This window comes from Babylonia areolata, chromosome 14, assembly GCF_041734735.1.
Source record: "Babylonia areolata isolate BAREFJ2019XMU chromosome 14, ASM4173473v1, whole genome shotgun sequence".
In the NCBI taxonomy this organism is placed as follows: domain Eukaryota; kingdom Metazoa; phylum Mollusca; class Gastropoda; order Neogastropoda; family Buccinidae; genus Babylonia; species Babylonia areolata.
In genome coordinates, this window is record NC_134889.1 from 1,579,341 (window position 1) to 1,590,000 (window position 10,660).

General features: G+C 41.5%; 1 protein-coding gene across 1 annotated transcript; it reads left to right on the forward strand.

The window, feature by feature from the left end:
• Nucleotides 1-418: 418 nt before the first annotated feature.
• On the forward strand, nt 419-8,310 carry LOC143289440 (uncharacterized). The gene is made up of 3 exons (XM_076598407.1): nt 419-956; nt 5,324-5,577; nt 6,725-8,310. The coding sequence occupies exons 1-3, from the start codon at nt 535-537 to the stop codon at nt 7,114-7,116; spliced, it is 1,068 nt and encodes a 355-aa protein (XP_076454522.1). The 5' UTR covers nt 419-534; the 3' UTR covers nt 7,117-8,310.
• The last annotated feature ends 2,350 nt before the right edge of the window (nt 8,311-10,660 follow it).

The window sequence follows — 10,660 nt, forward strand, 5'->3', positions numbered from 1 at the left end:
AGCGGTGAGTGAATGCACGTGTGTGTGTGTGTGTGTGTGTGTGTGTGTGTGTGTGTGTGTGCGTGCGTGCGCGCGCACGCGCGTGCGTGTGTGTGTGTACATTATTTTAATTCAATCAGAAACTAAATGCACATTCGTTCAACTCTCTCAAACCAAATTCTCAGTGACATGAGTGCAGCAGACACTTCAAGTTCAGGTTGTTTTCCAGCAGTGGCTGAGGTGTGAGTGCCGTCTCACATTCCCTCCGTCACTGCCCCGTCAGCAGTCTGTGCTGATAAAACCTTCATGTGGGCCAAGCATCCTGTACCTCCCGCCATGCTGACGCCACGTGACCCCAGACACACTGCATTTCGTTCGTACGAAGGCTGCCATTGGCTAGATGTGAACATAATTATCTACCAGTCAGGATGAAGTATCCAAGGCTCAGGGGGCACGCAACATTTCTATAAAACCTGTAAACCAAACTGTTGGTCCAACAGTCTGAGTCAAGACATCTGCTGAGAGTACATTTCACGTTTTTGTAGAAATTCTGCCATGGAGTGGACTGCTGTGTCCTGTGTTATGCTTGCCATCTTCCTCAGCACTGAAGCAGAGTCAGCGGTCAGTTCACCACCAGAGGACAGATCCCTGTCTCCTGATCCCTCTGCCCTGTACGATGAACGAGTAACGAAACTGTTCAGCGACTTGAAAGAACTGCTCAAACAGGGAGATTCACACTTAAAGGAGCGGATAGAAGAGGGTTTGGAACATGTGAAGGAACAACGAAAGGAAGGGGATAGGAGACTGAAGGAAGAGCTGGATGAAGACGTGGAGTGGCTGAAGGAGAGACAGGACAAAAGACAACGTCAGACAGAGGACGAGCTGGCAGAAGGAGAGGCAAAGATGAACAAAGAGATGACGGAGCTGAAGGAGTCCGTGGAGAAACTTCGAGACAGTGTCAAGCAATGGACACAACCGTGAGTAGTATGTTATTACATCATGCATATGGACACAAGCAGGCAGATGCACACACACACACACACACACACGGGTTCGCACACACAAGCACACACACTAGAGACTCGAAAGAAGAAGAAAAGCTGGGGTATTGTTTCATGATTCTGCACCAAAGAAAAGACATTGCATCGCTTGTGAATCTAGCACGGAAGATAATTTGCACTGCATTCAGAATGAACAGGGAATAGAAACAGCACAGACGGTCAGCCAGATTTATAGAGGTGAATTAGAACATTGCTTACAGAAAAATTCGGAGGAAAAAATCATGGTTTGCAAAATACGTTGGATGAGAAATAGCATACAGAAAAATATCAGACCAGATAGACTGATAAAATGTCCTGACAAAAAGAAGGGGCGAATGGTTAGAAAAGAAATAACATCGCTTACGGAATACATAGAGAAAAGAAATAACATTGCTTACGGAATACATAGAGAAAAGAAATAACATCGCTTACGGAATACATAGAGAAAAGAAATAACATCGCTTACGGAATACAGTTTCAGTTTCAGTATCAGTAGCTCAAGGAGGCGTCACTGCGTTCGGACAAAACCATATACGCTACACCACATCTGCCAAGCCAAGCAGATGCCTGACCAGCAGCGTACGGAATACACAGAGAAAAGAAATAACATCGCTGGCAAAGTTTACAGTTCAGTGTGTATGCATGTGCCTGAGTATGTTTGCGCGAGCATGTATGCGTGTCGAGTCAAAATGATCTTATTGAGGGTAAAAGAATAAGGTTGTACAGCTTTTTTTCATCCTGCCCTGGAAAAAAAAAAGAAGAAAAAAGGGAGGGCGAGAGGAAGAGTAAAACATGAAAAATCAAGCACGATAAGACCCACAAATTCTATGGGGAAAAACAATAATCGGACAAATAGCAAATGAACATATATACATGACACAATTACAACATACGAAAGCAGAATCCTTGCATCATTCACAAAAATAAAGTATTTTGAAAGAGAGACAGTGAGGATGAGAACGAGAGCGAGACTGAAGACAGACAGACAGAACTGATAAAGTACAAGTTCTGAAAGGAGGAAAAGAAGGTTGGAGTCAGAAGACAGAAAGTAACAGACGGATACACAATAGATGACAGGAATATCAGAGGCAAAGGGTAATCATGACAAAACATAAAAGGGATAATATTTTTTCCATCAAGTATTAAGAGCTTGTTTAAAAGTTTGCTTCAAATGACATGATTTTAAACAGGAAGGTAAGTTGTTCCATATCGTTCCACCGGAATATGTTAAACTGGATTAATATAAACTGTTTCGGAGTCGTGGAAAAGACAGTTTGTATGTCTATTTTCATTTATAATAGAATTCTGGACTTTTTTGGTTTTTTTTGTTTTTTTTTTGTTTTTTTTTTTTTTTTTGGGGGGGGGGGGGGGGGGGGCGTTCATTCTTGACACTGTGCATAAATATACTTTTGTTAAATAAGTCTACTTCTTAGCGGGAGGATGTCTAAAATTCTGTGATCAGTATCTGTCAAAGTATTAGGTTTTAATTTGATAAGTGTTCTGTAATATGATTAGACCATGACAGGTCATTGTCTATAATGATCCCTAATACTTTGTGTGATTATACTTCAGGTGTATGATGGTATAAAAGAGGAATACATTTTTTGTTGCTTCTGTCGTGTGGTCACACACATACATTTCATTTTGCCTGTGTTGCGGGATGTGTGGTTCAACTCGGTCCAATTGGTCAGACTGTTTACATTTTTCGGGAGATTTTTACAATTCTGTGGGATCTTTATTGTTTTGAGTGAAGTGAAGTGTCATCATCGAACATTTTGCACGTGTACTGTATAGTAATGGCAAGTCATTGATATTGACAGAAAATAAAGTGGTCCAAGCACTGGTCCTTGTGGTACACCAAATTTCAGTGGGAGTGAGTTAGACCTGCTGGAACTGATTTCAAGCAGCTGATGACGGTTGCTGAGGAAGGAGATAAAGAATTTTGTAATACGTGAGTTTTCTAACTAGAAGCCAGTGATTGACATCGAAGGCCTTAGCGAGGTCAACAAATAGAATACCAGTAAATACATTGTTCATATTTGAAAGGAATCTTTCAATAATTCAAGAGATGTGTGACGAGAGTGGTGTTCTCGAAAACTTGACTGATTTTCTTGAATCAAATTATACTTATTGAGGTGAGAATAAAGGTTTGTTTGAACATGTCTTTCGAGTGGTTTGGACAAAACAGACAGGATCGAGATAGGTCTGTAGTTAGAAGGATTAGTACGGTCGCCTGTTTTATGTTGGGGTATAACCTTAGCTTGCTTAAATTTTAGTGGGAAATAACTTTTATCAATACATAAATTATAGATATAGGTCAGAGTGTCTGATATAGTCTTGGCACCGAGTTTTAATATTTCGCCATCAAGTTCATCTAAGTCTCTTGTTCCAGATTGTTTTAAACGTAGTAAGCTATTAAATACTTCATTTATTGTCAGTGGTAGTATGTCAAAGCTGGCTGAAATATTCTTCGAATTACAAAATTGTTCGAGTAGCTTTGGTTCATTTTCATTTGTTTTATCATTTACGATTATATTATTGGCAATATCAGCAAAATGAAAGTTTAATTTATCAGGTGATATTTCATTTACTGGATTTTGAAAATTAGATTTCGGTTTGTTTTTAGTCAATGTATTGATAGCTTTCCAAACTGATTTCGAATTGTGAGGGGAAGCCACAAAGTCCTGAAAATATTTAATCATACTTTTTCGTTGCATGGAATTTACTTTGTTTCTTTGTTTTTCATATAGTTCTTTTTTCTTTGATTTGAGGTAGTAGTCTCTTAAATTCATTTCATTGTGTATTTCTTTTGTCAACCACGGAGGCTTAATTTTATGTTTCACCATTAAAAAAAAAAAAGAAAAAAAAAGAAAAAAGGAGCATGTTTGTCATATACAGAATTAAATGTGTTGATCCAATAGTCAACAGCATCATCAGGGTTTCTAATCTGATATACGTATTCTAAGCCAGAATAAAGCAAATTGTTGATGAATGTAATTTCATCGAAGTATGTAAATCTTCTGTAAAAAAAAAAAATCATGTCCCGGTTTAGAAATTTTGACACCGTTCCTGTTCCAAGTCAAAGACGAATGGTCACTACAGCCAGTTTGTTCCAAGTCAAAGACGAATGGTCACTACAGCCATTTTGTTCCAAGTCAAAGACGAATGGTCACTACAGCCATTTTGAACAGAACATGCTTTCACTATGTTAGATTTTGTGTTGACGTAAATGTGGTCAATGGGGGTTTCAGTATATTCGGTAATACGAGTCGGGCAATCAGTTATTTGTTCCAGTCCGTACATAGCATCACATTTTGTACCAGTTATTGTCAAAACAATGTTAGTCTCCCAAAAGAAGAATTTATTCTGGGTTTCTGTACAAAGATCCTATCATAATTGATTTACAACGTTTGAAATTAATTTCTATCCAATTAGATTCATATAATTTTCAAGGTGAGTTAGTCTCTTAAGCGATAGTGAGCGGCTGACACAGTAATAAGAGAAGTCCAGTAGATCTTGGACCAGCAGTGACAAGTCGGATGGAATCATAGTTCGGCATGTATAGCCTGCATGAGAATCGGGAATTAAACCAGTCAATCTAGACTCTGCTGCACAGAATACGTGAAAGTTAGTTCCATTATTATGCAAAATGGTTGCAATATCATTTGTCTTATTCCTTAAGCTATTGATAATTAAATATCCTATGCGAAGCCCCTCTTGCGAGGGCCATGTGTTAAGGGTAAAAGGCAGTATATCGCATAAGGTATTAATCACATATGCAAAGTACGTGTGCTTTACACGCAACAATTATTTCCAACACAGAAACAAATTTTATCAAAACGCATGAAAATACAAAATGCTCGCAAGTTCAAACAATGACTAACGCACGAGTACAATGGTATCCGATTAAAGAACAGCACAAGTTCAGCCAGCGGAAATGCTTTCAATCATGAACAAAACCGGTCTGGTTGTTATGATAAATAGTGGGAGGGAGAGGGGAGGGGGAGGTGACCACTGACGTTGCGATCAGAGGCGCTTGATGCTTGTTGTGACAGGCAGTGTTTTTCTCTGTGTGAGAGGGGAGGGTAATGTGACATTGGTTCTTGAAAAGGATAACGCAGCAGTGTGCGTTAATGTGTGTGTGTGTGTGTGTGTGTGTGTGTGTGTGTGTGTGTGTGTGCAGTAGTGCGTTCTCTACATGTGATAGTCTTGTCAACGACATATATAGCTGAAATGCGCTTTAACTGGAATCAAGCACGATGACAGAGACCCAAAATGATGACTTGTACACTTTCACTTGACAGGGACAGTTTGATGACGAAAGACCTGAAGCAACAGCTGATGTCTGACTTCCGGTCAGAACTGGACAGCACTAACCAGCAGATGTCTGACTTCCGGTCACAACTGAACAGCACTAACCAGCAGATGTCCGACTTCCGGTCACAACTGAACAGCACTAACCAGCAGATGCCCGACTTCCGGTCAGAACTGGACAGCACGAAGCAACAGTTACACGTCGCGGTTGAAATGATTCGCTCCCTGAACGCCAGTCTTGTTGGTGAGTCGGTGCAGTAGAAGACTGGGACCCAAAGCAAAAGGGGGACCCTGGTTTAAACGAAAAATAAAATGCTGTCTCTGTGTCTCGCTTTGCCTCTCCCCCTTTCTCTACCTATACATCTGGCAGACGGTCCACATTACAACTGTGTGTGGGCAAGTGTTCCCCAATTTTTTTAAACAAAATAATCAAACAAAAACAAAGATTTTTTCCAGGAAGATATTTAACAATTTGTGTACAAATAGCCAAATTGTTATATGATATATACCTCATTGTTTGTTACACCTAACACGACTTATCAATTCACTTAAGTAACACTTTATTAATCCAGTGCTGGATTTTTTTAATGTCTGTATATTCAAACAATTTAACATTAAACGCCTAATCAGCATTGATGCTTTTTAAGGGGACATATTTTACCTGAAAATTTTAATGTCCATAACCTCCCATAAATCCGAAGCCATCAATTTTCACCTATTTGCTTGGGCTTGCAGTGTCTGGTGCATGCAGCTATGATCAGTGTCACTGTACTTTGTCAATATTCACGGTCATCATTCCACATTTTGTTGCTAAATTTACCAAACGTGTGTTTCAATAGCAAAACTCCCAACGATGCTTACTGAATGCATTAGGCTCTGAAAGTTATATACCACACAGTAAGTTGAAGGTCATATACCATTCTATAAGTTGACAGCAGAGGGAAGAAGAATCGATGATTATTTATACTCGGACACTTTAATTTGATGCTGAACGTTTTTTCTTTTTTTTTTTTTTTCTTCTTCAAAATGCTGTCATTCAACCGATGTTTACACTCTTAAGGCAGATGCCTTGTCTTCAGCCTAGAAATAGATTTTCCAATACTTTAGGCAACGCACTTGGCCGAGAGAGTGGGGATGTAGCTTGGGCATGGTACTTTCCACTTCAATCAAATTCTAGCCGGGATAGTCGGGGCAGCAGTTGCTTCCACAGCTGTTCTGCTGGTCAGTCGGACACGACTGACTGACTATCATACACATATACATGTAAGTGTTGCCTGCACAGTGTACAGCCTGCTATTGATATCTCCACGTTGACAGTCATCATTCTGCCTGCCCCCACAGTTTTCAGCCTGCAGCCCTCGTTGTGTTGACCGTAGTTCCTTTGTTTCCAGCCAGACAAGCGGCGTTCCGAGCCGTGCTGAAGGATCCTCAAGTCACGGCCCACGCCCCCATCCCTTTCGGGCAGGACTTTGTCGCGGGGGAGGGAGACTACGACCCTGAGAGTGGAGTGTACACTGTGGCCATCCCCGGAGTGTACTCCCTGGGCTTCCAGCTGTTCCCCAAAGTCCTGACCAGCTTCATCATTGACCTGTACATCAATGGTTCCATTATGATTCGTTCCCGCTGTTACGGCAGCGAGGGCTACGAGACATCGTGCGGTGCCTCGTCTGTCTTCCGCTTGCAGAGAGGGGACAGGGTGTGGGTGCAGACGCAATATGGAGGGGAGTATTGGGCCGAGCATCACAGCTATTTTTTTGGTGCTCTCCTTTCTCCAGACCCCTGACGGGCTTGTTGACGGTTACAACATGCTGTTCTGAAACCAGATTTTTCTTTCTTCTTCTTTGTTTGTGAATATATGATATGATACATTTCCTGTCGTGAAACCTTAGTCAGGATACACGTGACACACAGAACAGAAAGATCAATAGTAATCAATATGTGTCGGTAAAACATTCAAACACTAACATTTCCTAACATCAGTTGGGCATAACTAACATCAACAGACCAGGATCACTACCTATGTTATCAGTATATTTTTATATCCCTGAAAGATTCTCTAATTTTGTTAGATTGGACACAATTATCAAAGAGATGAGTATCATCTGCCAGTTCTTTACAACTGCCACAGTGTATATACTCTGGAATATTTAAGTATCAACATATTTCATTTTTCAGGCCATGTGCAGTTATCCTGATTTTTTGGTTTTTGTTTTTATATTTGAAAGCTTGTCAGATAATATTCAAAAGATACCCTTCAGAATTGTAATACGCTACAATGGTATTGTTGAATTTAAGCTTTGATGGTTTATCTATTTTATCTTTCTGGTATATCATATATTCAGTTCATAACTTCTGTATGTCACAAACGTCAGTCTTTGTGTGATGAATGTAAATCTCTTTTTAACAAAATTAATGTGGTCCAGACTTATGTTTACAAGTATCTTTTCAACCATGAAGTTTATTCTCTTGAGTGAAAATAATGTTAAACATTTTGTGATTGATATGGATAGTTATTGGAAGACTTGTTTTGACCATTTCGTTTGTAATGCCGTCCAATCCTGGTGATTTATTATTCTTTTTTATGCTTGCTCGCTTTCTTGATTTCTTTGTTTTATATTGTTAAGTTGATATTTGAAAGCAGACTCTCATCTGTTTGACTCTTTTTAAGTTTGTTTCTGTTTTTTTTTTTTTGCCTTTGTTTTTCTTCTGTATTCACCTCTTTGCCAATGAGCTTTTCCAGATGTGAAGTCCATATGGATGTATTCAACTGATATTTGCGTGTGGCATTCTCGCCTGCAGTTTGTAAACTTTTTAATGTTTTCCAGGCGGTGTTCGGATCTTTATAAAGGACGTCGCTGATTTTATTCGCAAGATCATTTGTGTACATTCTTTTCTTTCGTCTTAACAGTCTTTTATAGATCTTACGTTTGTGTGTGTGTGTGTGTGTGTGTGTGTGTGTGTGTGTGTATGTGTGTGTGTGTGTGTGTGTGTGTGTGTGTGTGTGTATGTGTGTGTGTGTGTGTGTGTGTGTGTGTGTGTGTGTGTGCATGCAGAGAGATGTCGCTGTTGCAGTAAATTCCAAAACGAAGGTGGCAGAATGGTTAAGAGCCTCATCTGCCAATACAGAGTCCGACCTGCCCCATGACAAAGGGACCATGGACAGCCTGCCCCATGACAAAGGGACCACGGACAACCTGCCCCATGACAAAGGGACCAACCTGCCCCATGACAAAGGGACCAACCTGCCCCATGACAAAGGGACCACGGACAACCTGCCCCATGACAAAGGGACCACGGACAACCTGCCCCATGACAAAGGGACCACGGACAACCTGCCCCATGACAAAGGGACCAACCTGCCCCATGACAAAGGGACCAACAGGACCAACCTGCCCCATGACAAAGGGACAACCTGCCCCATGACAAAGGGACCAACCTGCCCCATGACATAGGGACCAACCTGCCCCATGACAAAGGACAATACATTCAGTGTCAGCTGTGTGATAGCTACTCTGTAACCGTGTATGTAATGCTTGAGACATATGTCTCTTTTTTCAAAAATAATTTTAAATGACGACACACACACACACACACACACACACACACACACACGCACACACACACACACAGATAGACAGATACACAGAGAGGGAGAGAGCAAGAGAGACTGGCACAGACACAGACAGAGATAGAGACACGTATATTATGAAGTGAGAGAGAGGATTGTAAGTAAAGGAGGGGACCCACAGACGGGGACGGGGAGGTGGGGGGTGCAGGGGGCGGAAGGGGGAGGTGTTTCCATGCTTGTCTACCGTGCATGCCCGCGCGCGCGTGCGTGTGTATGTATGCGTGTTAGTGTGTATATCTTAGTGTTTGTATGTGTGTTTGTGTGTGTGTGTGTGTGTGTGTGTGTGTGTGTGTTAGTGTGTATATGTTAGTGTTTGTGTGTGTGTGTGTGTGTGTGTGTGCGTGCGTGTTAGTGTGTATATGTTAGTGTTTGTATGTGTGTGTGTGTGTGTGTGTGTATGTTAAGTGTTTGTATGTGTGTGTTTGTGTGTGTGTGTGTGTTTGCATGCGTGCATGTGTGCGTGTGTATGTGTGTGCGTGTATGTGTATACGTGTAGTGACGGCCTGCAGGTAACACGTCCGCCTAGGAAGCGAGAGAATCAGAGCGCGCTGGTTCGAATCACGGCTCAGCCGCCGATATTTTCTCCCCCTCCACTAGACCTTGAGTGGTAGTCTGGACGCTAGTCATTCGGATGAGACGATAAACCGAGGTCCCGTGTGCAGCATGCACTTAGCGCATGTAAAAGAACCCACGACAACTAAAGGGCTGTTCCTGGCAAATTCTGTAGAAAAATCCACTCGGTAGGAAAAACAAATAAAAACTGCAGGCAGGAAAAAAAACCCAAAAAATGGGTGGCGCTGAAGTGTAGCGACGCGCTCTCCCTAGGGAGAGCAGCCCGAATTTCACACAGAGAAATCTGTTGTGACAGTGAAAAAGAAATACAAATACAAATGTGTGTACGCGCGTGCGTGCGCGCGTTTGTGTATGTCTGTATGCCGTGTATGTGTGTGTGTGTGTGTGTGTGTGTGTGCATGTGTATGAATGTGAGTGTGTGTGCTTGTGTGTGTTCGTGCTCGTGCGTGCATGTGTGTGTGTGTGTGTGTGTGTGTGTGTGCATGTGTGTGTGTGTGTGCGTGCGTGCGTGCGTGCGTGTATGTATGTATGTGTGTGCTGAAGAAGAAATGGGTTGAGTAAGACGTTGTTCCCAGCATTCAGAAAGACCTATGGACAAGAGTGCTATTCTCACATGGAAAGAAGTGGTCGTTTCGCACTGAACAGGAGTTCAGTCCCTTTCATAGATTTGTGAGACTTGGAGTGCCTGTTATGAACAAACATGAATACACGTATGCTCACAATCTTGTGTGCAGGATGAACTTATCATTTGGATTGCTAAGTGTTACATCGGCCTACCACTGAAACAAGAAATGGTAAAATTCTGCCTCAAAGTCGTGACATAACATCGTATTCTGATGTAAGAGATGTGTATTTCTCATCAACTTGGGGTGTTTGCCTTAACGTCGTGACATAGCATCGTATTCTGATGTAAGAGATGTGTATTTCTCATCAGCTTGGAGTGTTTGCCTTAACGTCGTGACATAGCATCGTATTCTGATGTAAGAGATGTGTATTTCTCATTAATTGAGTGATTGCCTTAACGTCGTGACATAGCATCGTATTCTGATGTAAGAGATGTGTATTTCTCATCAGCTTGGAGTGTTTGCCTTAACGTCGTGACATAGCATTGTATTCTGATGTAAGA

Bases quoted from the DNA above. Each gene is read 5' to 3' on its own strand.
- LOC143289440 (XM_076598407.1), top strand. From the start codon at position 535: ATGGAGTGGACTGCTGTGTCCTGTGTTATGCTTGCCATCTTCCTCAGC. The intron at 957-5,323 runs GTGAGTAGTATG...TTCACTTGACAG, and splicing joins GTCAAGCAATGGACACAACC to GGACAGTTTGATGACGAAAG. The intron at 5,578-6,724 runs GTGAGTCGGTGC...CTTTGTTTCCAG, and splicing joins CCTGAACGCCAGTCTTGTTG to CCAGACAAGCGGCGTTCCGA.